This window comes from Cajanus cajan, chromosome 7 (genome assembly GCF_000230855.2).
Source record: "Cajanus cajan strain Asha chromosome 7, NIPB_CcT2T_4, whole genome shotgun sequence".
NCBI classification, from domain to species: Eukaryota; Viridiplantae; Streptophyta; class Magnoliopsida; order Fabales; family Fabaceae; genus Cajanus; species Cajanus cajan.
This window is the reverse complement of record NC_138523.1, coordinates 50,951,794-50,972,699: the sequence shown is the minus strand read 5'-3', so window position 1 is coordinate 50,972,699 and position 20,906 is coordinate 50,951,794. Positions and strand designations below refer to the sequence as shown.

The 20,906-nt window shown below is 32.0% G+C and overlaps 3 protein-coding genes and 1 pseudogene across 3 annotated transcripts; 1 reads left to right on the top strand and 3 right to left on the bottom strand.

Annotated features, from left to right (window-relative positions):
* Position 1: 1 nt before the first annotated feature.
* Positions 2-7,976, top strand: LOC109807469 (golgi-to-ER traffic-like protein). The gene is made up of 12 exons (XM_020370000.2): positions 2-191; positions 538-617; positions 1,454-1,532; positions 1,849-1,930; positions 2,158-2,308; positions 3,820-3,910; positions 5,639-5,722; positions 5,967-6,013; positions 6,703-6,831; positions 7,310-7,394; positions 7,561-7,638; positions 7,743-7,976. Exons 1-12 carry the CDS (start codon positions 144-146, stop codon positions 7,758-7,760), a joined length of 972 nt encoding a protein of 323 aa, XP_020225589.1. The 5' UTR covers positions 2-143; the 3' UTR covers positions 7,761-7,976.
* A 1,242-nt stretch (positions 7,977-9,218) lies between these two features.
* On the bottom strand, positions 9,219-10,566 carry LOC109793319 (uncharacterized). Its single transcript, XM_020352789.3, has 3 exons — positions 10,363-10,566; positions 9,865-10,207; positions 9,219-9,427 (listed from the first exon to the last, which is right to left on the bottom strand). The coding sequence occupies exons 1-3, from the start codon at positions 10,512-10,514 to the stop codon at positions 9,362-9,364; spliced, it is 561 nt and encodes a 186-aa protein (XP_020208378.1). The 5' UTR covers positions 10,515-10,566; the 3' UTR covers positions 9,219-9,361.
* A 2,486-nt stretch (positions 10,567-13,052) lies between these two features.
* LOC145950067 (uncharacterized) lies at positions 13,053-19,627 on the bottom strand (annotated as a pseudogene).
* On the bottom strand, positions 14,424-20,797 carry LOC109808059 (uncharacterized). The gene is made up of 11 exons (XM_083060001.1): positions 20,651-20,797; positions 17,170-17,670; positions 16,893-17,096; positions 16,603-16,812; positions 15,857-16,510; positions 15,522-15,784; positions 15,281-15,448; positions 15,109-15,213; positions 14,960-15,029; positions 14,784-14,879; positions 14,424-14,697 (listed from the first exon to the last, which is right to left on the bottom strand). Exons 2-11 carry the CDS (start codon positions 17,665-17,667, stop codon positions 14,611-14,613), a joined length of 2,355 nt encoding a protein of 784 aa, XP_082916127.1. The 5' UTR covers positions 17,668-17,670; positions 20,651-20,797; the 3' UTR covers positions 14,424-14,610.
* Between the last annotated feature and the right edge of the window lie 109 nt (positions 20,798-20,906).

Below are 20,906 nucleotides of genomic sequence, written 5' to 3'. Positions count from 1 at the left end.
ACCTTTTAATTTTCAATTCAGTCCCTCAACAAAATCAATATTCTCGGAACAGTCCTTCTATAAATATAGCATTTTTCTTTTTCCCAATTTTAATTTTTCATTCGCGAAACCACCGAGAGAGCGTCGTCGTCGTCGTCGTCGTCATGTCGCGACAGAGATCCAGAAGAGTCGAACTACCTCCCGCTCAAGAGGTACGCCAAATCTGCGATCCATCGATTTTCCTTCTTCGTTTTTGCAGATTCTTTTAAACGTAACCATTTTTTTTTCCATAATGAATTAACTGTATTTATTATTTTCGCCTCCATGGTTTTCTCGTTTTCCGTAACGTAAGCCCTTGCATTGGCTGAAAATTAATGTTTGGATTCCATTCGATTTGTATTTATTGCTGAGGTTTTTGCTTTTGCTTTCTGAGGTGTGAGGATTTTATTTCAGAATATGCAAAGTTACATTTTATATTATATTATGAGCTCTTAGTAGAGGTGCATCTGCTTCATTATACTCTTCCTCAAATCGCGTTTGTTGTGTTGGCAAGTGCAGAATATTGAAAAATTGGAGAAGGTTGTAAGCGAGGAAAATTATTATGGAGCTCAGCAAATGTACAAATCCATTAGTGCCAGGTTCATACAGTTTCTTGCTTTACTTATTCTTAGAATATGTACACTGTCTGTGATAGTTCTTCATTGTGAAATGCTGTTTTAAGTAGCAAAAGATTAATTTTCGCGTAGCTATTTTCTTTCGTCTGTAAGTGCATGCTTTATGAAAATGGATCATATAGTAAAGGTTACGAACTAGGGATAGCAGATTAGTGAAATAGCGAGGCATGATTCATCATTTGTGGCTCCTGAGAAGAATAATTTAGCATTGATGTGACAGGATTTAGTGTATGAATAGAGATACTTCCAGTGAATAGCGAGGCATAGTTACTCTAATTCAGTGTTGCCTTTGGTATTTTTGGTGAATACTGAGTTTGTCTGTATTTAATGTTTTAGGAGTAAAGAAGGCAAAGTTATTTGCCAGTATATCATATATGTTGTTATTTGGTGCCTATTGTTGGAGGAATTTTCGAGAATATTTTTTTTTGCTCCCCCATTAGTATTATCACTCATGTTATAACATCTTTAAATAAATTCTCTACAGGGTTTTGGTAATTGACTATTTTAGGGGCAGGGAGAGGGTGAGGTCATTGTTAAATATTTTATTGTAGTTTTTGCATTTTTTTGGTTTCTTTTATGATATATCTTACCTCTGTTCTTGAAGTTGGACATCTCTTTTTCTGCTTCTCCATTCAAATTAATTTATCTGTAAATTGTATTTTCCTGTTATCATTCTTAAATAGATCTGTGCTTGTTAAATTAAAGTTCTATGAACCACAGAATTTTTTTTTGGTCAAGCTTCATTATATACTCATAAGATGAAATGTAGACTTTAATGTAGCATACACACTTTACTGCAGATATGTATCTGCTCAGAGGTACTCTGAAGCATTAGATATCCTACATTCAGGAGCATGCATTCAGTTGTCTCATGGACAGGTTATACATTTTCTATTTCAATGTCTTTAAAATATACTTTTGCCATCTTTATGATCTTTATTCTGGCATGAGTAATTAATAGATTGTTCATTGTTGCCATGCTACTAGCAACCTTTTATTTTTTTTGGGGGGCTTCAGTGAGCATAAAAAATTTATTAAAGCATGACTGGAAGATTTGAAACCCTTTCAACACTTCTATATAAATTTAAATTACTTTTAAAGTATATTTCTGGTTATAATACACGCACGCACGGTTTAAATATACAGTACTGTTGACAAACAGCAAAGTTTAACACTTATTTTTTCTTTATCTAAGGTTACCTGTGGAGCAGAGCTAGCTTTATTGTTTGTGGAGACATTAGGGAAAGGGAAAATTCCTTATGATGATGAAGTTCTTGGTGCGTTTTTATCCCATCTTTTGCACTTTTATCTTTATCGGCAGTTTTCTCATGCACATGTTTATTTGTAATGTATTGTAAATTTTTCTTAGTTCTTACTTAATTGCATGGGAATTTAATTTGGTAATTATCATGCACTTGCATAAATATTCTTTCTTACTTGGATTATATAGTATTTAACCATGAAGCAGTTGTTCTTGTTGCTAACTAATATATTTATTTGGTAGATCGTCTCTACAAGATTTACAAAACATTTCCTCGGGTTACATTGCCACAAAACTTGTGGGATGTTGATGACATGCAGCAGCTTTCTGAAAACATTGGAAGTGCAAAGACACGTGTTGAAGGCTGCACCTCATTCTTAAAAGCTGCTATCAAGTAAGAATTAACCAAATTAAAAATACTTTAGATTATATTTTACACGTATCAATTCAGAGTTCAGTCACAAATGGGTACTAATGCATTTAATGTTGCTTTGGCTACAAAATCTCTAAAATTATCTTTATTAGTATTTATAATTTATTATTCAGCATTTGTTTTGCTATAATCAAGCATATAAAATTTTATATTTAGTATTTATTCTTTGTAAATTTTGTGAGGTAACTCTTATTAAAGAAAAAAAATGATAGAATCTTGCCTTAGGTTGTGTAGGAAATCAGATTGAGGGTAGTCTAATCACAACAAGCAGGAGGAGACTGGGAAAAACTATAGACAAAACCATTAAGAAAGATTAGAGTTCAATGATTAGCCTATAACGTGATATATGGTAAAACATTGGTGTTGCTTAATTAGCCTACTCCGTGTAATGGGAAAAGCTTGTTTTTATGTCTTATTTGTGATTACAAACATGAATAAGTATCGATGGTAGTTTAGCAGAAATCTGGTGTTTATACTGATGACTTGCCATTTCTTTCTTTACACTCCAATGATGTTGATTTTCTGGTTTTGGTTCTTAGTTTGAGAGCAAAATTGATGCATAACAATAATGGTTTTTATTGTATTTCATAAGCATATTATCTTTTTGTTTAATCTGTAGGAAGCTACGTCCTAATGGTGTTGATTGACCTGTATAGCCAACTCCTATCGGATAAGTTTAGGTTGTTATTTGGCTATTAGCAGAGATATAGCTAGATTGTTTAATTGGGCGGGCCAATCAGAAAGAGCATCATTGAAGAAGTGGTTCTATTAATAAGTGTCTTGTTATGAGTAACCTATATAGACACTAATTAAAAAACACATTTAATACACTATTAAATACGTGTTTGGTACACAACAAAAAAGTAAGCATTTTGTGATATATTTCAAGTTCTTATTTTAAAAAACTCTCAAAAGTTGCTAAAAAAACAGTGTGATATTGTTTTTATATATTTTTTAGTTTCCTTAACAAGTGTCTTTACAATACTAGATAGCATGTACTAATTGAAATATATAAAGTAATTACAATACTAGGTAGAATAAAGTAATAATTTGTGAAAATATATAAAGTGAGTGGTGTGCTTTTTTGCTTTTCCTTTTTGTATTTGTTCTTCATAACACGAATTATACTTGATTAAACAATAAACAAGACTTGTAATTCTAACTCCTAAACATATTCCTTTTTGAATTTTGTGGAACTTCTGCATTGCATGCTATTCATATAAATATATATCAGTGTGCTTTTTTAGATTATAATCATTTGAAGGCAAGCCTTGGTGCAACAGTAAGGTTGTTGCCTTGTGACTTGGAGATCATAAGTTCAAATCCTGAAAATAGTCTCTCCACTTGTGGGGCATATATCTACCCACCCTAGACCCCACTTGGTAGGAGCCTCATGCACTAGGTCGCTCTTTATTTAGATTATGATAATATGTTCCTTTGAATTATATTTCTAACTTTGCTGCTATATTCAGGTGGTCTGCCGAAAATGGAGCAAGTAGTAATGGATCTCCAGAGCTGCACATCATGCTAGCTGAATATATATTTTCTGAAAGTCCTGAGGTGGTAAGTTTCATGTGGCACATCAAGTACACTTTGTTGTTGCCCTTCTTGAGTTAATATTCTTTTCAAGCTTTATTATTATTTTTTTAAAACCAACATTTCTATGAACCTTTTCTTATCTTTGATTTTTTTGGTAGAAGGAAAACACAACAGCGTAGATATGTAAAAGGTCTTTTCTGTTTCAACATTTAGCAAATTAAAATAAACAAATATACATTGATATAGTTGGCCATATTTAGGTATTTTGGGAGCACTGTGTATGTAAGGACAACCTGGAAGCCATGGCGTGGATGTTTGGAGAGTCAAATTGGTGGTGGTTGTGGTTCTGTTTAATATTTTGAATTTGAAGGGTTTAGGGAAATTTCTGGCTGGGAACAATTAGGGTTTCAAGGGGAAGAATTTTTAATGATGTTAATCAAATACATTAGGTAGCTGTAAAAATCATAGTTTTAAAAATCGGACTAGTGATCTAAATGGTCAAGGTACTGAGTCAATGGATTAGAGGTCTAACTAATGGGTCACTAATTGAATTGCATGACCCAATCTTTTAATTTTTTTAAAATATTAATCTCATATATCTTTTATAGCTATAGATTTCAATATAATTCATATCATGCCTTAAAGTAACTCAAAAAAAGAAAATTGTTGTCAATATAATACTAATAGAACAATTAAAGTATAGACTGGTTGAACTGCATAAAGGGTCTACCAATATAATTAAACTATAGTTAAATTTAATATAATTTTATGTCGTTATATATATATATATATATATGTATATATATTATGCTTTCCAAACATCTGCATAAAAGCCTATGTGGTTCAGTGGTCAGGCAAGTTTTCATTATCCATTATGTGCATGGTTCAAGTCATGCCATTAATACTTTTATTGCATTTTATTAAAATATTGAAAAAATAAATTTAAATCGTACATGCTCTTGAGAAGCACCCAGGTCAGCGGAGTTGAGCAGTTTATACCGAGTTTGTGCCGATTTTGACCGGTTTAATGATGTCATTACCAAGTCGGTGGCATATTCGATCTGATATTCAACTCGAACTGGTAAGGTGTTTGAGTACCGGTTGAACCGGCCGGTCTAAGACGGGTTTTTAAACATTGGTTAAAATTAAAGAAAATTGGGTATGAGATGAGAAGAAGTTGCCAAGGTTATCTGGGTTCAGTATTGATTTATCTTTAAATTGTAGCTGCTGGGGTCATCTCTCTGAATTTTTTTTTTTTTTTTTTTTCGAATTTCTAATTGGATTTGAAAAGATAGTGATCTATGGCTTCTAAAACAGCTATTGATAGAAAGGGTTTTGGTACTTAGATGGATATGATGAAAATTACTGGATGTCTTTTAATGGTACTTTCTCTGTGATTGTGAATGGAAAATTCAAGTCTTCAGTGGTTGATGTTTTAAGCTGATACTTTCAAGGGCTATTGGGGTATTAGAGTTGGTCTAGGGGAGGATATGTTTTCCTTTTTTTTCTTTTTCAGAGGACAGCAATTCTTCTTTTAATCCTTGAATCTATCTTGGTTTACAGGAGACTGAGGCAAACCAGACATAAAATTTAGTATACTGTTCGATAAATCAAACATGAAAAAACCTAGTATACTATTCATTGATTGTTAGTAGCAAGTCATGTCTTTGAATTGTTGTGCTCTTATGGGAATGGCTTTATGCTATGAAAAGCTTCACCCTTGCTTTCCTTTAAAACTATTATGACTTGCAGGATATGGCTAAAGTGACATTTCATTTTGTGAGAGGAAATAATCCAAAGAAGTTTGCTTCTACACTAGTGAATTTTTTGGGCAAGGTCAGCCTCCTAACTTTTTCACTTCCCAAAATTCTGTGAAGGCGTACGAAATCAAACAATTCTGATCTCACTTCTTCTGCTAAAACTTGGTTCAACATTTGTAATGATTTTATTTATGCCATGATTCTTATGTCATATTCTTTGGTGATTCTCAAACTTAAGTGGAGGAGGTAGCTGACGCATTGATTTTGTACTTTTGGCATAGTTTTGGAAAGGATCAACTGATGTTTTTCAAATATTGCAGTGTTATCCAGGTGAAGATGATTTGGCCATTGCTCGGGCAGTTTTAAGGTAATATTTTAGAATGTAATTTTAATTTTCTCTTGAGAATTGAGATTCCCACCACCCCCCCCCTCCCCGGACAATATTAGCAATAATTTCTCACTGCTTAATACTCAAGATGCTTAACCATTTATACTCCGATGAAATTTAAGTTTTTTGTTTATTGCATTATAACTGTAGTGTATAGATATTCTCGGTATAAAATTTTGTTGTTTCTGAATGCATTTAATTTGGCTCAAATACCTTTTGTACCTGCAGTACGCATTAGCACTGAGTGTTCATTCATTCCACTGTCAAGATAAACACTTGCAATTCAGATCACAGAATGCAAGATTAGGAGATTGTTTCTTGTAAATGAAAACAAACTTGAAAGAAATAAGATAGTAGAATCAGTGTTAAGCTGTCCTCCCTGATTTTCTATCTCTGTGTGATAACTATGGAGAATTTTCACCTTAGTTGTCTTGTATTAATCATCATTGCTGCATGCATAATTACCCCCAAAGACCACTCTACTAATGCCCTTTTGTGGGCATCCTAGGTGACAATTGATCAGTAAAGACATGTATCCACTGTTTTCGAAGGTGTTAACATACTAGTTAAATTTAAAATCCTTTTGTTTGGTTAATGTTTTTCATTGTAATTCCATGCCTGTTTCACAAGGTTTCAAACTGAGGAATTGCTCATTTCTTGCATGATAGGTATTTATCTTCAGGTAATATGAAAGATGCAAACATTCTAATGGAAGAGATAAAGAAGCAAACTGAATCAGCTGAGGTAGTGTTTCCTCAGACAGAGTTGATGCAATTCATCAATTATCTTTTGCAGACGTAAGTTTTCGATGTTGTTCAACCACTAAATTGATCGATTTCTAATCTAAATGTGGATATAGAAAAATGTTATTTTGCATCACTTCAATTTGAAGGGGACTGGAAGCACTATATTTTGACGAATAATTTGGTTGCTTTTGAATTTCATGTAAAGCAGGGTATGAAAACTTCACTTACATAGAGTGATAGTTGTGTTGTACTTGTATGGCTATTCCTTTAAAAGCAACAAAATTAAGCACTTTATTCTGTTGTGAGGGACAAAAAAGATATGTACAAATTAGTTACCACTCAATTTAAGTGAAGTACTCGTCATAGTATATAATAGATGAAATGAAATTATATAGGAGTCATATTTAGGGAGAGTACTTGATTAATATGAAATGTTTTTAATGGGAAGAAGAGTTTCCTATCGTAAGAGCTGCAAATATTTGGAGTTCCCATTATGTTGCATACCAATGGCGTTTTTTTGTTATGCCAGGTTGGAAAGAGATGCTTTGCCTCTTTTTAATATGCTGAGAGCAAATTTTAAGGCAAGTCTTGAAAGGGAACCTGCGTTCAATGAGGTCAGCTAACACCATAACAAATCCTATGCTCTATTCCCCTCTCTGTTGTTGGTAGATAGCAATTATTAAATGAATCCACAAAGATGTGCCTTATCCGTATTGTTCTGTGAAACTTCTGTTTTTCTCTTTGCATGAAACTAAAAATTGATGTAAAAATGTGATTCAGATGCTAGATGATATTGCGGAGAAGTTCTATGGAGTACAGCGTAGGAACCCCATGGGGATGTTTGGAGATATATTCAAGGTGACTACCGATACGTTTCTGTAGTTAAATATGAACCACATACTTTTGAATTTTGCATATAAAATCTCATAATGAATTAAGTTCTAAGCTAATTTCTTATGCAGATGATGGGAGGTGTGTAATTACAATCAGTATGGAGACATTACCAAATAGAGCAGCAATTTCTACAGAACTTTCAAATAATTATAATATTTATCTTTTTGGTTAATGGTAGAGCGAGTTCACCTCATTGAACAAAATCTGTGTTATCTCGTGATTCACTGATTTGTAAATGCTAATTTAACAATTTTGCTTAGTACCCATTTCGATTTTTTTTAATGTAAAAATCACTTGTATTATATTTTTCTTTTCCTGGCAAAATCGAGGTTGAAATAACTTCGTAAATAACCAAAAAATTTCTTCCCCTCACCAAGCATTGTGCCAAACTTTACACAAATTAGATAAAGCTCGCAACTGCGCTGTGAATTTTCCACTTTTTTAATATGGAAACATATCTCACATCAGGAAGTGAAACTCCCTACCATAAAAATTTTGCTGGTAAGCACCTCTTCCAATTATCGTGCAGTAAATGTCATAAATGAAAGTGTTTTAATACGCCATCAAATCATTAAACTATAACCTATGTACACTTTGGGTTACGTGTACAGCCAATTTTTTAAACCAATTTTTTTCTTCTCCTAAATAATTTGTTTTTGTCAAACATATAATTTTAATTAATTTATTTTTTTCTCACCAAATATTAGTTAAAGTGTTTCAAACTGTTTTGTAAAAATTAAAATAATAGTGAGCCAGATACAATAAAGTTATGTTTGCTGAAGAAAGAGATTTTATGAATTTTCTATTTAACCTACTTCTCATAAAACCACTTAGATTTATAATGAAATTTATGAATGCAAATATAATCTTTCGAAAACATTGATAACTTAATTATATACAAGTGTGAAAAAATTTAATTCATTATAATTTATAAGATCATAATAATAAAAAATCCTTAGCCAAAGTTATCACGTATATATTAAGAATTTTAAAAAATATGTATTGAATTGGAAAAGACTATCCTTTTGAAAATCAAACATCGTTGTATTATATATATAAAATCCAACTGTTCCTAAAGTCTTTGAATTTATAAGGATACGGTATAAGTGTTCAAGAATTAATGCCGTCAGTATTAATTAGAGAAAAAAAGAGAGACTATATTGCATCATTTAAAAAATAAATAAATAAGGGTCCTAATTAAACTTTTTAAAATAGAAAAATCAAATTGAACCAAGTAGATAAAATGAAAGACACAAGTGTACTTTAACTTAATTTTAAACATAAGACTTGATTAACTTGAAGAAGAAAAAAAATCATAATCTAAAATTACACACAATCTAAACTAAAACTACATTTAAATTCAAATCTTTCATTAGTACCCATAGATTATAATGCTCTCAGCCACACAGCTCTTCGCGTTCCTCTTTTACTCTACTGATAAGCCATTTGAAGTTTTGTTTTGGGCACGAAGAAAAATGCAAATAAGAAATGCGGTATATTTCACTCTTTTTACGTGAACTGGTAACAATCATGTTGCAGAACAATAGACAGGTAAAATGGAATTTTTTACTACTAGCACCATATGAAAAGCACAACGCTGAAGTTTCCAGAAATTATTTAGTATATGACATGATATATAATATGCCCGAATCAGTTGAAATGCCGGAAACTAGATAAAGCTATGAATTTAGTCTTCAATTAAAAAGGTCACTCCATTGTCCTTCTTAAAGTTGTGCGTGGTATGATCAATCTCCTGTACAAAGAATAAGAAAGGCCATATAAGCCAGAGAAACACCTACTAAAACATATAATTTACCCCTTCTGCATGAATGACAAAACTAAAAAAATTAAACAGTTGTTATTCTTTTGGAGCCAAATTTATATCAGATTAGGATCTCCAAAAATTATTACCCAAAGTCTAGAAAATAAAGAGGAAAGCAAAAACAAAAACAAAAACAAAATATAATTCCCAGGTTCTGTAGAGTCTAGAATTGCAACTAAACTAAGCACATGTTTGGTTCTACATCCATGACCCACGTTTAAGTAAGAATTACATCAAAATTTATGCAAATGCAACTAATTGTTACTTCCACCTACTCATGTCCAACCAAAATCAATGTGAATCCAAAACGCTCTTAAGATGAATGTAACTCACCAATTGCCAAGGAAAAGGGAAAGTGGAAAACTTACATTTGTGTTGGACAGTTCCAGATTGTAAAAGTCCATTGAATCTGCCTTAAACAGAGGGCCAGCGTGCCATGTTCCCCGATTAAGCTTGAGAAATTTGGAGCCTTCAACCTTGAAAAGCAGGACATCCTGAACGTGAGGAGGCACATATGAATGACCACTACGTGACTGCACAATCTTATTGCCTGTGTTGTCCTTGATTTCATCTGAATCAACAATGGATGGCTTGGCCACTCCAAGATACCAAAGATGGCCACCAACAGAGCCGAGGCACTGAGTCACGCTTGCATGATGGGTAATGCTAGAAAACTTAAGAGGGCGGCTTTCGAGATGCATAATGTAGAACCTATCAAATACACACTAATTTCAATCTCAATTAAGGAATCTAATCATTATATGCATAAAAAAGAACAGATTTTGCACAAGTTTCCAGAATGAATTCGAAGGTGGTAGGCCTCAGAATTATGATTTATAAATGAAAAAGAGAGATGTGATGTGAACCTGGGAGTTCCTTGGGAAAGGTCGAGTTGAGCATCGTGGGGACCCAATATTTGGCCGTCCGGTGTAGCCTCGATGACCTGACCGAAGTCTTTGAAGGAGGAAGGAGTTGCTTCCACAGCTTTCAGAGTCACCACTTTCGTTCCCTCCGCCATTATCAAGATTATGCTCTCTCTCTCACACAACACAATAATAATTCGCTTTTTATTATATCTTTTTGTGTGTCAGCATTCAGCAACACGTCACATTGTTCAGATACCACATAGGACTGAATTTTTATCACCGTCGCTTCGGCTTTCCACTATTTTTTAATTCCACTCATTAAACTCATTCATGTTAAGTCGGTCGAGTTTGTGAATTTTTTTGTTCTTAAAAAACGATTCAATCTAAATTACAATTGTGTTGGTCAAGTTAGGTGTTAAACAATTAAAAAAAATATCTTAAAGAATTTAAATAAATAAAAATAAAAATAATTAATTTAAATTTTAATATATAATTTGAAATATAAATAATATTACAATAATCATAAATAAAAAAATACAAATTAATATCTTAAACAAACAAATATCATGTTATTAATGTAACAAATTTTAAATTATATGACAAGTAAAATTAAATTTTTTTTTAAATTGAATCTAAAATAAAACTTAATAAGTTAATTTAAGATATATTTTTTATTGTGTGTAATATTTTTTTCATTTAATATTTTATTATAAGTTGTGTTAATTCGAGTTTATTAAGTTTATTGATTCATTATCTATCTAATTATTTTATTATAGGTCAAATTTGTATGTGAGTCCTTATTCACTTATATCTTACATTGTATTATTTTTTTTTATCGAGATTAGTGAAATTAACTTATTTGTTTATAATTGAAATTTAAAGAAGTATTTATTAGATACACTTTTAGTTTTATATTTATTTTTTTCAATATTTTTTAGTTTTCATAATCTAAAATAAAATTTGTTAGTTCTTATATTTGGATGTATTTGTTTTCCAAATATATTATTTTATTATGGAAAATGTTATTCCTTGGAATATAACATGGCGATATTCCAAGGTATTTAAAAAAAAATTGTTTGGTTAACAGCTAAAATTGAATGGGAATCTTTTCCTGCGAATCATTAAAAAACATGTTTTTGATTCGCGTTATTTGTCATACGAGTATATATCATAATTACTGAAATGTCCTTACCATAATGTATATATATATATATATATATATATTTTTTTTTTAAAACACCTAATTTGATCTTTTATAATAATTAATAATTTTAACTTCATTCTTCTATAAATTTTTGTTTTAATTTAGTTCCCAATAATTTAAAAAATGTCAATGTGGAACTTTTCGTCCAAATTTTACAAACAGTGTCAAATGTAGATGATGTAGATGCCACGTAGATACATACGTGGCAAATTTCCATAGTCCTTCTTTAATGAACTTAGAACGGTCTATTCTGAAACCAGAACGGGCCGTTCTGATCTCACTCATTATGTGTTAATTTTGTAACTAAAACGGTCCATTCCAGATGCAAATATAACACACAACGAGTGAATCAGAACGGACCGTTCTGGTTTAAGAACGTCCCGTTCTAGATTCAGAACGGGCCGTTCTGGAACGCCAACCAGGATTAATGTTTAAATTTAAGTGTTACATTTCAACAAAATGTAGCAATGTGTTTCAAAGATTGAAAACAAAAATTCATAACATAACATAAATTCAAATATTAAAATATGCACCAGAGTTGATCTTTTCATCCTTATTTTTCATCATTGCCCATATAAATAATAAATTAATTAGGCGTAGTTTACTGTCTTAGCCGCCACGACCTAGAATAGTAGATGCAATAAACTTATGTATAATTTTAATGGTAGCATGACGAATGTAGATGAATTGCATTAACCACCCTCCCATTGTGTATGACTTGTTACAACCTCCCAAAACATGTATGAATTAAATGATCTTGGATTTTTCCCCCTTATAGTTTGAAATCCAAAGATACCATTAAATTTCTCCAAATTGAGACGATACTCTATATTAAAAAGTTTAAATAAAATCAATCCTGGTTCACAATTTGCCCTGGTTAAAATTTTAATATGGAGAGAACTAAGATATTCAAGAACAATCCTTGGATCTGGAATGACCCATTCTGAAACCAGAACGACCTGTTCCGCTTACATTCTTTGTGTGTTTTTTTTGAATCTGGAACGACCCGTTCCAGATGCAAAATTAACACACAAGGAATGCAAGCGAAATGGGTCGTTCTGGTTTTAGAACGGGCCGTTCCAGATCATTAAAGAAGGGGGAGAGGAGGCATGCCACATATGCATCTACGTGACATCCACGTCATCACATTTAACGCCGTTTGTGAAATTTGGACAGAAAGTCCCACATTGACATTTTTTAAATTATTGGAGACTAAATTGAAACAAAAAATTATTGAAGGACAAAATTGAAACTATTAATTATTATAAGGGATCAAATTAGGTGTTTTGCCTTTTTTTTCTTTGATAAACAGGAGATAATCCTAGTTGAAGACTTTGACCAGCAGTACTTGCTCCACCTTGTTCTCGGTTGAAGCCCCCAACCAAATTAGACCCAATGCTTGTTGGTTTTTATGGTAAGTGACGATCATTTAATAATGTTTTATTTAAATTAAATATGCATTTTATTAAGCAGAAGTAAAACCATAAGTAGCTATTACATAATAGTGAATAAAGGATAAAAGTTGGTGAGGGACATCCTCGACCCAATACATTTCATGATATTGTTAAGCTAATTAGCTATTGCTACCTCACTTGGTAAAAACAAATAAAAAATGTCATTTAAACTACAATCGCATCTAAATTAGGAGGAAAATATATTTTTCAATGCTATACAAGTGCACCTATTTTCATATGAAATGTTGAAGAGTCACAGTCAAACAAATCAGATTCTCCTTTTGATTGTATTGAATATTTTTATGTTAAGTAATTCAAACTATGATATAGTAATGTAGCTCCTTTTTACGTTCATACACAACATATTATACACAAGAAATTCACAACAAAATATATACACACAACATCTAACCTCATATAGTGATAATGAGCACAAGAAGTCCCCTTTCTGCAAATTGTTTAAACAAGGAATATATTAAATTAAACAACAATTAAGTATAATGGAGAAAATTCAAACATAATGTCAAAGCAAAGCAATATAACTAATAATCATATTAAACACAACTCTTAAATAAGTTTACTACGTGCATATCTAAATTCGACATTTTAAATTCTACTAAATACCATTCTCATTTAAAATAAAGTTCACAAATTCCTTTTTCCTTGTGGCAGTATGCATAGTGAAAAAATAATTGTAAAGGTTGTTATTGCTAATAATTGATATGTCAATTCTCATTATCTTTCTCCTATTCCTTCTAATATGGAGATAACTTGTTTCTTTCTTTCAACTAATTTTTTCTCAGACAAAATAAAATGTCAGTTATTAGATATTTTCAACTGTTCCCGCATGAAACTCAAATAACTTGTTTAAAGAAACTACTAAATTGTTAAAAACATCACCATTCAACTTTACCCTTCCCCCCACATTTTCCAACCATATTTGTAATAACATCACATGGTGGTTGATCAATTGGCCTTGATGCTTGAGTAGTAGTGTAATTGCATGTCTTTGATATTTGTGAGTTAAATTTATTTTTAATTTCTTCCAAATTTATTATTGTCTGACTCTCTTGTATTACTTGATAAAACTCTCTCTACTAGTACAAAATGAGTAATTTACGTCTGTTATTTTAAAGTTTTTATGTTAGAAAAGGGTTCGACGTTAATGCAAGAGATGTAAATTTACGTCGATTGTGATAAACGATGTAAATTTACGTCGGACATTCCCTAGAGCCGACGTAAAAAAAGGTTGTAAAACAAAAAAAATACTAAAATATTTACGTCAGACTATATCATGTCTGACATAAATTTATGCATTTTTTTTTTAAAAATTATTATTTTTTGATACACCTAAAACTTGCATACAAGTCCAAAATATAAAACCTAACCCAGGCAATCCAGAATACAAATTCAAATATAATTTATATTTCAAAATTGAATGACAAAAAGAAAATAATATATAAATCTTAAAAAACATAAATTAAGACAATGTAAATCCTATTATCATAAAAAAGTTATAGAACATATGTTTGTCAATGCTATCAAACTAGAAACATAATATCCAACTAATTAAACTTAGAAATCTAACTATTATATACTTTGAAGAAAAAAAGTTGTCCATTGTTCTCTTATCTTGATGATTTCATCTTCAGGCAATGGAGATGGATCTTGAAAGACCTGAAACATTAATTTAAGTGTCATTAATATACAATGTTAATTATCATAAAGGTAAATATACTTAAATAAATTTTGATATGAATTACCTGCCCCCAAGAATCAGTAATACCCGCAGAAACTATGGCTCTCATCCAATACATGATATAATAGCCACATTCAAACGAGTCTTGTTGCTTATTACACTAAAATGAAAAATAAATAACTATTATTTCCAAAGTCGATAAATTCAAATATTATTGTCTCTATTAATTAATTTGCTAACCTTAGGGTATATGAAGTGCAATGTTTTTGATCTGATTCTTCCACTTAAAATATTAGTTCCAGACACGATTCTAATTAATTGAAATAAAAACAGATGTTAGCCAATATATATAGTTATAGTTTTAAAACATAATGAAAAATTTTAGTTACCCTTGTAATTGACATTTCATTTCGTGGCTTGGTTTTCGATGTAGTGAACAAAACCACACCACGGTGTATTCCTTAGGAATGATTATCATTAACTGCCAATGGGACCTACATTGTATGACAAACAAATTAGTTATAAAATTACCATGATTAAAAAACCAATTAAAAAACTAACCCTTCAATGTATGGAGCCATGTATATATGTCTTCCTGATTCACTCATCCATGTTTGCATATATTGTTGGATTTGGACCCGAGTGTTTCTTGATTTTTGGATGGATTGAGGTTCAATAAATTCATATACTTGTGCTTGTGTTTGCTCCACACTCAATTTATCCATGTACCTAACACAATTAATTATTGTAAGTTAAATGTAATTATTGTAATTTTAGACTCATAAAAGAAAATATCACTTACATGGCCCACAACTGTATGATAGATATATTTAACATGGAATTTTTCCCAACAATCTTTAATGCGTCAGCCAGGGATATGTATAGTGGAACATTAGAGCTATCAACTCCAAAAACTCTAATGTCCCACTGCAATTGAATTGGTTTCCTCTTCAGTCGTGGTAATATGGTTAGAAGCCTAAATATGGGATCATCCTCAGCTTCTGCGATATCAGCATCATCAATAACAAGTTCTCTCATAACCTCCTTACCACGATTGATAAAATCCTAAAGAAAGAATCAAAATTAGTTAAACAATAATAGAATTATAAGAATATAAAAGAGCAATAATAAAATTACCTTTGCCAGTGATGAAAGCGGCATCACCAAACGTTTTGGCCAAGCTAAGAATGTGTCGTTTGCCTGCCACACTAGTTGAACCTGTGTATTGGGCAAAGGCACTGGAGCAGCAACATCTTGAACTTGGTCAACCACAACCCGTGTCCAGTCTGGCTCTAAAGGGACACCATGGATGGTTGAGCCACCCTCAAATACTCGACCAATAGCCACTAACCGTGGGGGGTCATCCTCAACATATAACTCACACTGGTTTGGTACATCAGTGTGAGTCTGTTCTCCTGAGGGATCTGGAGCAGCACAACTTCCTTTACTGCTGACTCGAACACCATCATGAGCAACTACAATCTGTTGCTGAAAAACTGCAGTTTGTTGCTGAGAACGAGCCAAAAGCTCAAATTTCTGTTCAAACTCTTGTCGAATGTTCTTCAATTTCTCTTCAAACTTCATCTCTATTCTCTGCATAGCCTCCTGAGTGCAAGAGTCAAAAGTATTGCTCCTCGATGGTGGTGCACCAAAGTAATCTCGGTGACTCCAAGAACCATCAATACCACGCACACGCCCTGCATGCTCTGGCCTTCCTATGGCCGTTGTGAGTATATCATCCCGACCATGGAGAACAAATAAGCCATGGGTGGTCTGCTCAACTAAACCCTCCTACAACATATTAACAATAAGTATACCCTAAACTACACTTATGAATTGAATGAGTTGAAATTAAGAGTGTTAGTTTGTATATTTTTACTTACTATGTTATCAACAATGACCCTTGCAGACTTAGAAGTCATTTGCCTATCTGATTTTGTTCGAGCTGCTATCTTATAGCGGGGAGGTGATGCCTCTGATGCCTCTACCCTAGCCTTCATCATTTTCTTTTTTTTTAATTCATATCCCTCTCTTGACAATAGATGGGGTGCATCATTCTTGCTTTGTCGTTCTTGGGCATCTACTCTTTTGGCCTGCAATAATACAAATAAGAAAATGAGATTAAAATATACCTTAAGTATTTGTGTCAATATAAGAATTATCAATAACTAACCTGCCAAGAAGGGTCCAATCGAGTGGCACGAAATTGCATCCACTCCTTGTCAGTAATCTGGTACTTTAGACAGGGAGTCTCATTTTGTCGCTCTCCAAATACATACTCCCGTGTCAAGAAAGTCTTGAAATCTCTCCAACTGGTGGCAAGGGCAGATAACATCTTCTTCCTCATGATCTCAGTGTTGGGAATGTCAAAATTTTGCTATCAAAATAACAAAAAATAATAAATAACGTATTTAAGTTATATAATATTGAACGGATGTGCAAGTATATACCTGAATATCTTGCCACATAATGTTTTTATCAGCCTCCTCAACATCATCCCATGATGGAATGATAATAGAAACATGACGTCGAGCTAGGACTCCCAAATAGCTCCTAAACTTTGCAGCATTTGGGCCTGACGCCTTGCTAGAACGAGGATCCACCTCAACTTGTGTCCTCTCCTTGGCAATGCGTCCGGCTGTCAACCCAGACAATCGGGTGATAGATCTACCTTCCCTCCTAAAATTTTCAGTTGTTGACACCGTTGGAATGTCTAATATTTCTCCGTGCCATGTCCATATTGTATAACTTTTCACAATACCAAATATAAATAGGTGATCACGTATTTTCCCAACTTCCTGACGTATCTGATTCAAACAACGAACACATGGACAATAATATGTCCCTTTGATGGGTTTTCCATTTTCTCTTGCAAATTGCAAGAACTCTTCAACTCCATTTCTGTACTCTTGACTAACGCGACGTGCATTCATCCAACTTCGATTCATTATCTATATATTAACATAAATTAACCATTGACTCAGTTATTCATAATTATTCTAACCTAAACTACAATCCTAAAAAATTGATAGTAATTTTGGATAAAATCAATAAATACTTCTACTAATATGATGCTAAACTAAAGGTTAATGCCTAATTTGGTCCCTCTTAATAATTAAATTCTCCTTCTTTAATGCATCTGGAATGGCCCGTTCTGAAACCAGAACGGACCGTTCTAGATGGATAATTAACACAAACTTAATGCATCTGGAACGGCCCGTTCTAAAACCAGGGGCCGTTCCAGCTGCATTAGTTTTGTGTTAATTGTTCATCTGGAACGGCTCGTTCTGGTTTCAGAAAGGCCTGTTCCAAAATGAACAATTAACAAACAATAACATCAAGTAGAACGACCCATTCTGGTTGCAGAACGGGCCCTTCCAGATGAACAATTAACACAAAAGCTAATGCAAGTCAAGATTTTTGAAACTAACCTCAAACGTGCAGGCCCAATGCAAAACTGAGGTACATAAGAGAACTAAGGTGTGCAGAAGACTCAAATTACTCTTTGTTGACAAATAAACTAAGGTGAGAAACTCATATTACTCTTTGTAAACAAATAAACTAAGGCGCGCGCGGGAAGAGAATGAAAAGGTTGGGATATAAATAATCTTTTACATTGGACCATACCTAGTCCGACGTAAAAGAGTCCACTGTTAATTATAAAAATGCCACCGCATCTTTTTTACGTCGTATTTTGATATGTCTGACATAAAAGAGATAACGTAATAGCCTTATTTTTCACTAGTGCTCATAACTGTCAAAGCAACATCAATTGGACTTTTTGCACTAGCACCAATATCTCTATCTTTCCCATATATAATATCCAATCTATCAAAGTATGGAAATGGTTTTCCATACAAGCCAAATGTTGTAGAGTAAGGCAACAAAGAAGAAAAAAAAAGTGTATAAAGTACATAATTGATGTAAAATAAAGAAGCAAAAATATGCAATGTGTTTTTTAAATGTTAAATGGTATGTCACATATTATATTGCACCATTGTTTATAAATTTTTTGCTCCACTACAAATAATCTTCCTAGTATCATCTCACCCAAAACTATTGGCATTTGGACCCAACATTCCTTTGATTGTACCATGTTGTGTCTTTAGAAGTTTCACTCTTGATTCAATGTGAGGTGTTGCTTTTAGAGTACAATTCAAAATTTTATTGCAAAGACATTTTCCAAGTTTTTAGTATAAACTAATTTAAACATGCTGACATTAGCTTTCCAACCATCATCCACCAATTGCAATAAACCTTCAACTAATAATCCATCTTCTTCTATGATCCATTGTCACTTTGTATTTTTAACTAATTGAGTTTTTGAGGGATCGCGCATCTATCCAACAACTCAATAAGTATGCAAAAAAAAAAAAAAAATTTAAATACAACATATAACAAAATCACCATATAACAAATTCATTATATCATACATATAAAATTATAAGCACTAATAAAATACACTAGATGATACCTTTAATTCATAATAAGTGAATTACATAAATAGTAGTACCTTACCATAAATAAAATTAATGTTATTATTGTATAACGCATGAATGACATGAACTATTTTTATAAAAATTAATATCATTATGCCTTGAGAAACTTTTAATCCATTTGGTAAAAAAATAACATCTTTGAGGACCCTAGAGTCAGCGGCTGAACCCTCCCACCTAGCCAAAACATATATAAATTGCAAATCTAGAGAACATACACCTATCACATTGGTTGCTGTCTCACCCTTCCTTATCTTGTATTTGCTTTTTTCATCTTCAAGCACATTGACCTAGATGTATTTGCCATCTAGAGCTCCTAAACAATTCTATATATTCATAACTATATTTGTTACTATATTAAATTTAAAGTTGAAGTCACATTAATTATAAAAAAAAACACTAAAGATTACTATTTTACTATACCTTGAAGTATTTCCATCTCTCATCATTGATGTCCTCCAAAAATAGGCATATGCTGTATTAACAACTCATTATGACACCTTAAAATTGTCCATAACACATTTAAAAAGTGTTTGCTAATTGTTTCACCAGACTTAACAAATTGTCTTCTTATTACTCTATTCTTAGCATGATGTGTTATAATTTGTAAAAATGTGGTCACTAATTCCTCAACACACATATGTCTAGTAGCTATGAACTAAACCACCTAAACTTCTCAACATTTCACACAACTTATGAAAAACAGCTTTATCCATTCTTGTATTCTAAATACATGCCATGTCACTTGCGAAAATAGTCCTATGAAAATACACTTCTTTAATTAAGCTTCTTTTATAACAACTCCATCACCTCTTTTTGCTTTTTCAAGGGCTTACTTAGTACAAGATAACATATAATTATTGTCGTCAAAGTAAAACAGTTCAACATCTTCAAATTTATGATCAACATAGCTAAGATTCTCTTCTTCCTTTCAACCGGTTTCATGTATTCTATAATGACCAAAATTTAGATAGTTCACACTTAAATAGTATAAATAAGAATAAGTATTCATAAGTTATATTGGACTTTGTTATAACTAAGAAGCCACATTCATTGTACTAAAAGAATAGATGAAAACAATACTTATTTTAGATTTTCAACAATTGTTCCCATAATAATTATATTTGTCAACAACGAACCTATCAAACTAATGTGAGTTATCTTACAAAACTAGCAAATAAAAACTACCTTATTTCTTTCGCATCTAAAGCTTGAGAAATTAGTGATTAGTTATGCAGACCCACATTGTACCATAAACAGATATGTAGATAAATCAAAAACAAGTATGTGCTCTTACTGAAACATTTTATCAAACACCTAGTAGATATGGATAACACATTCAATAACTCAACACAAGCATCCATTAATATTTGAGATAAACAAACTCAATGTGCATACATTCTTCAAAATGAAAAATAAATTAGAGAAAGCTAACCTTTTCTAATAAACTGAGGAAGACTATCTAGCCAAATAAGATGTGTGCTGAGATGAAATAATAAGAGCACAAGTGAAAAAGCAAAATGTAGTAGTTGGATGCAATACGCATGAAAAAATAACGCTGCAATTGGATTTATAAGTTACATGAGTATTGCAAACACAAAAAGTGGACTTATTTTATAAATATAAATAAAGATTAAAAAAAACATTTTAAACCGTAAAAACTAATAAGTATTGGTAAAATAAATGAAATC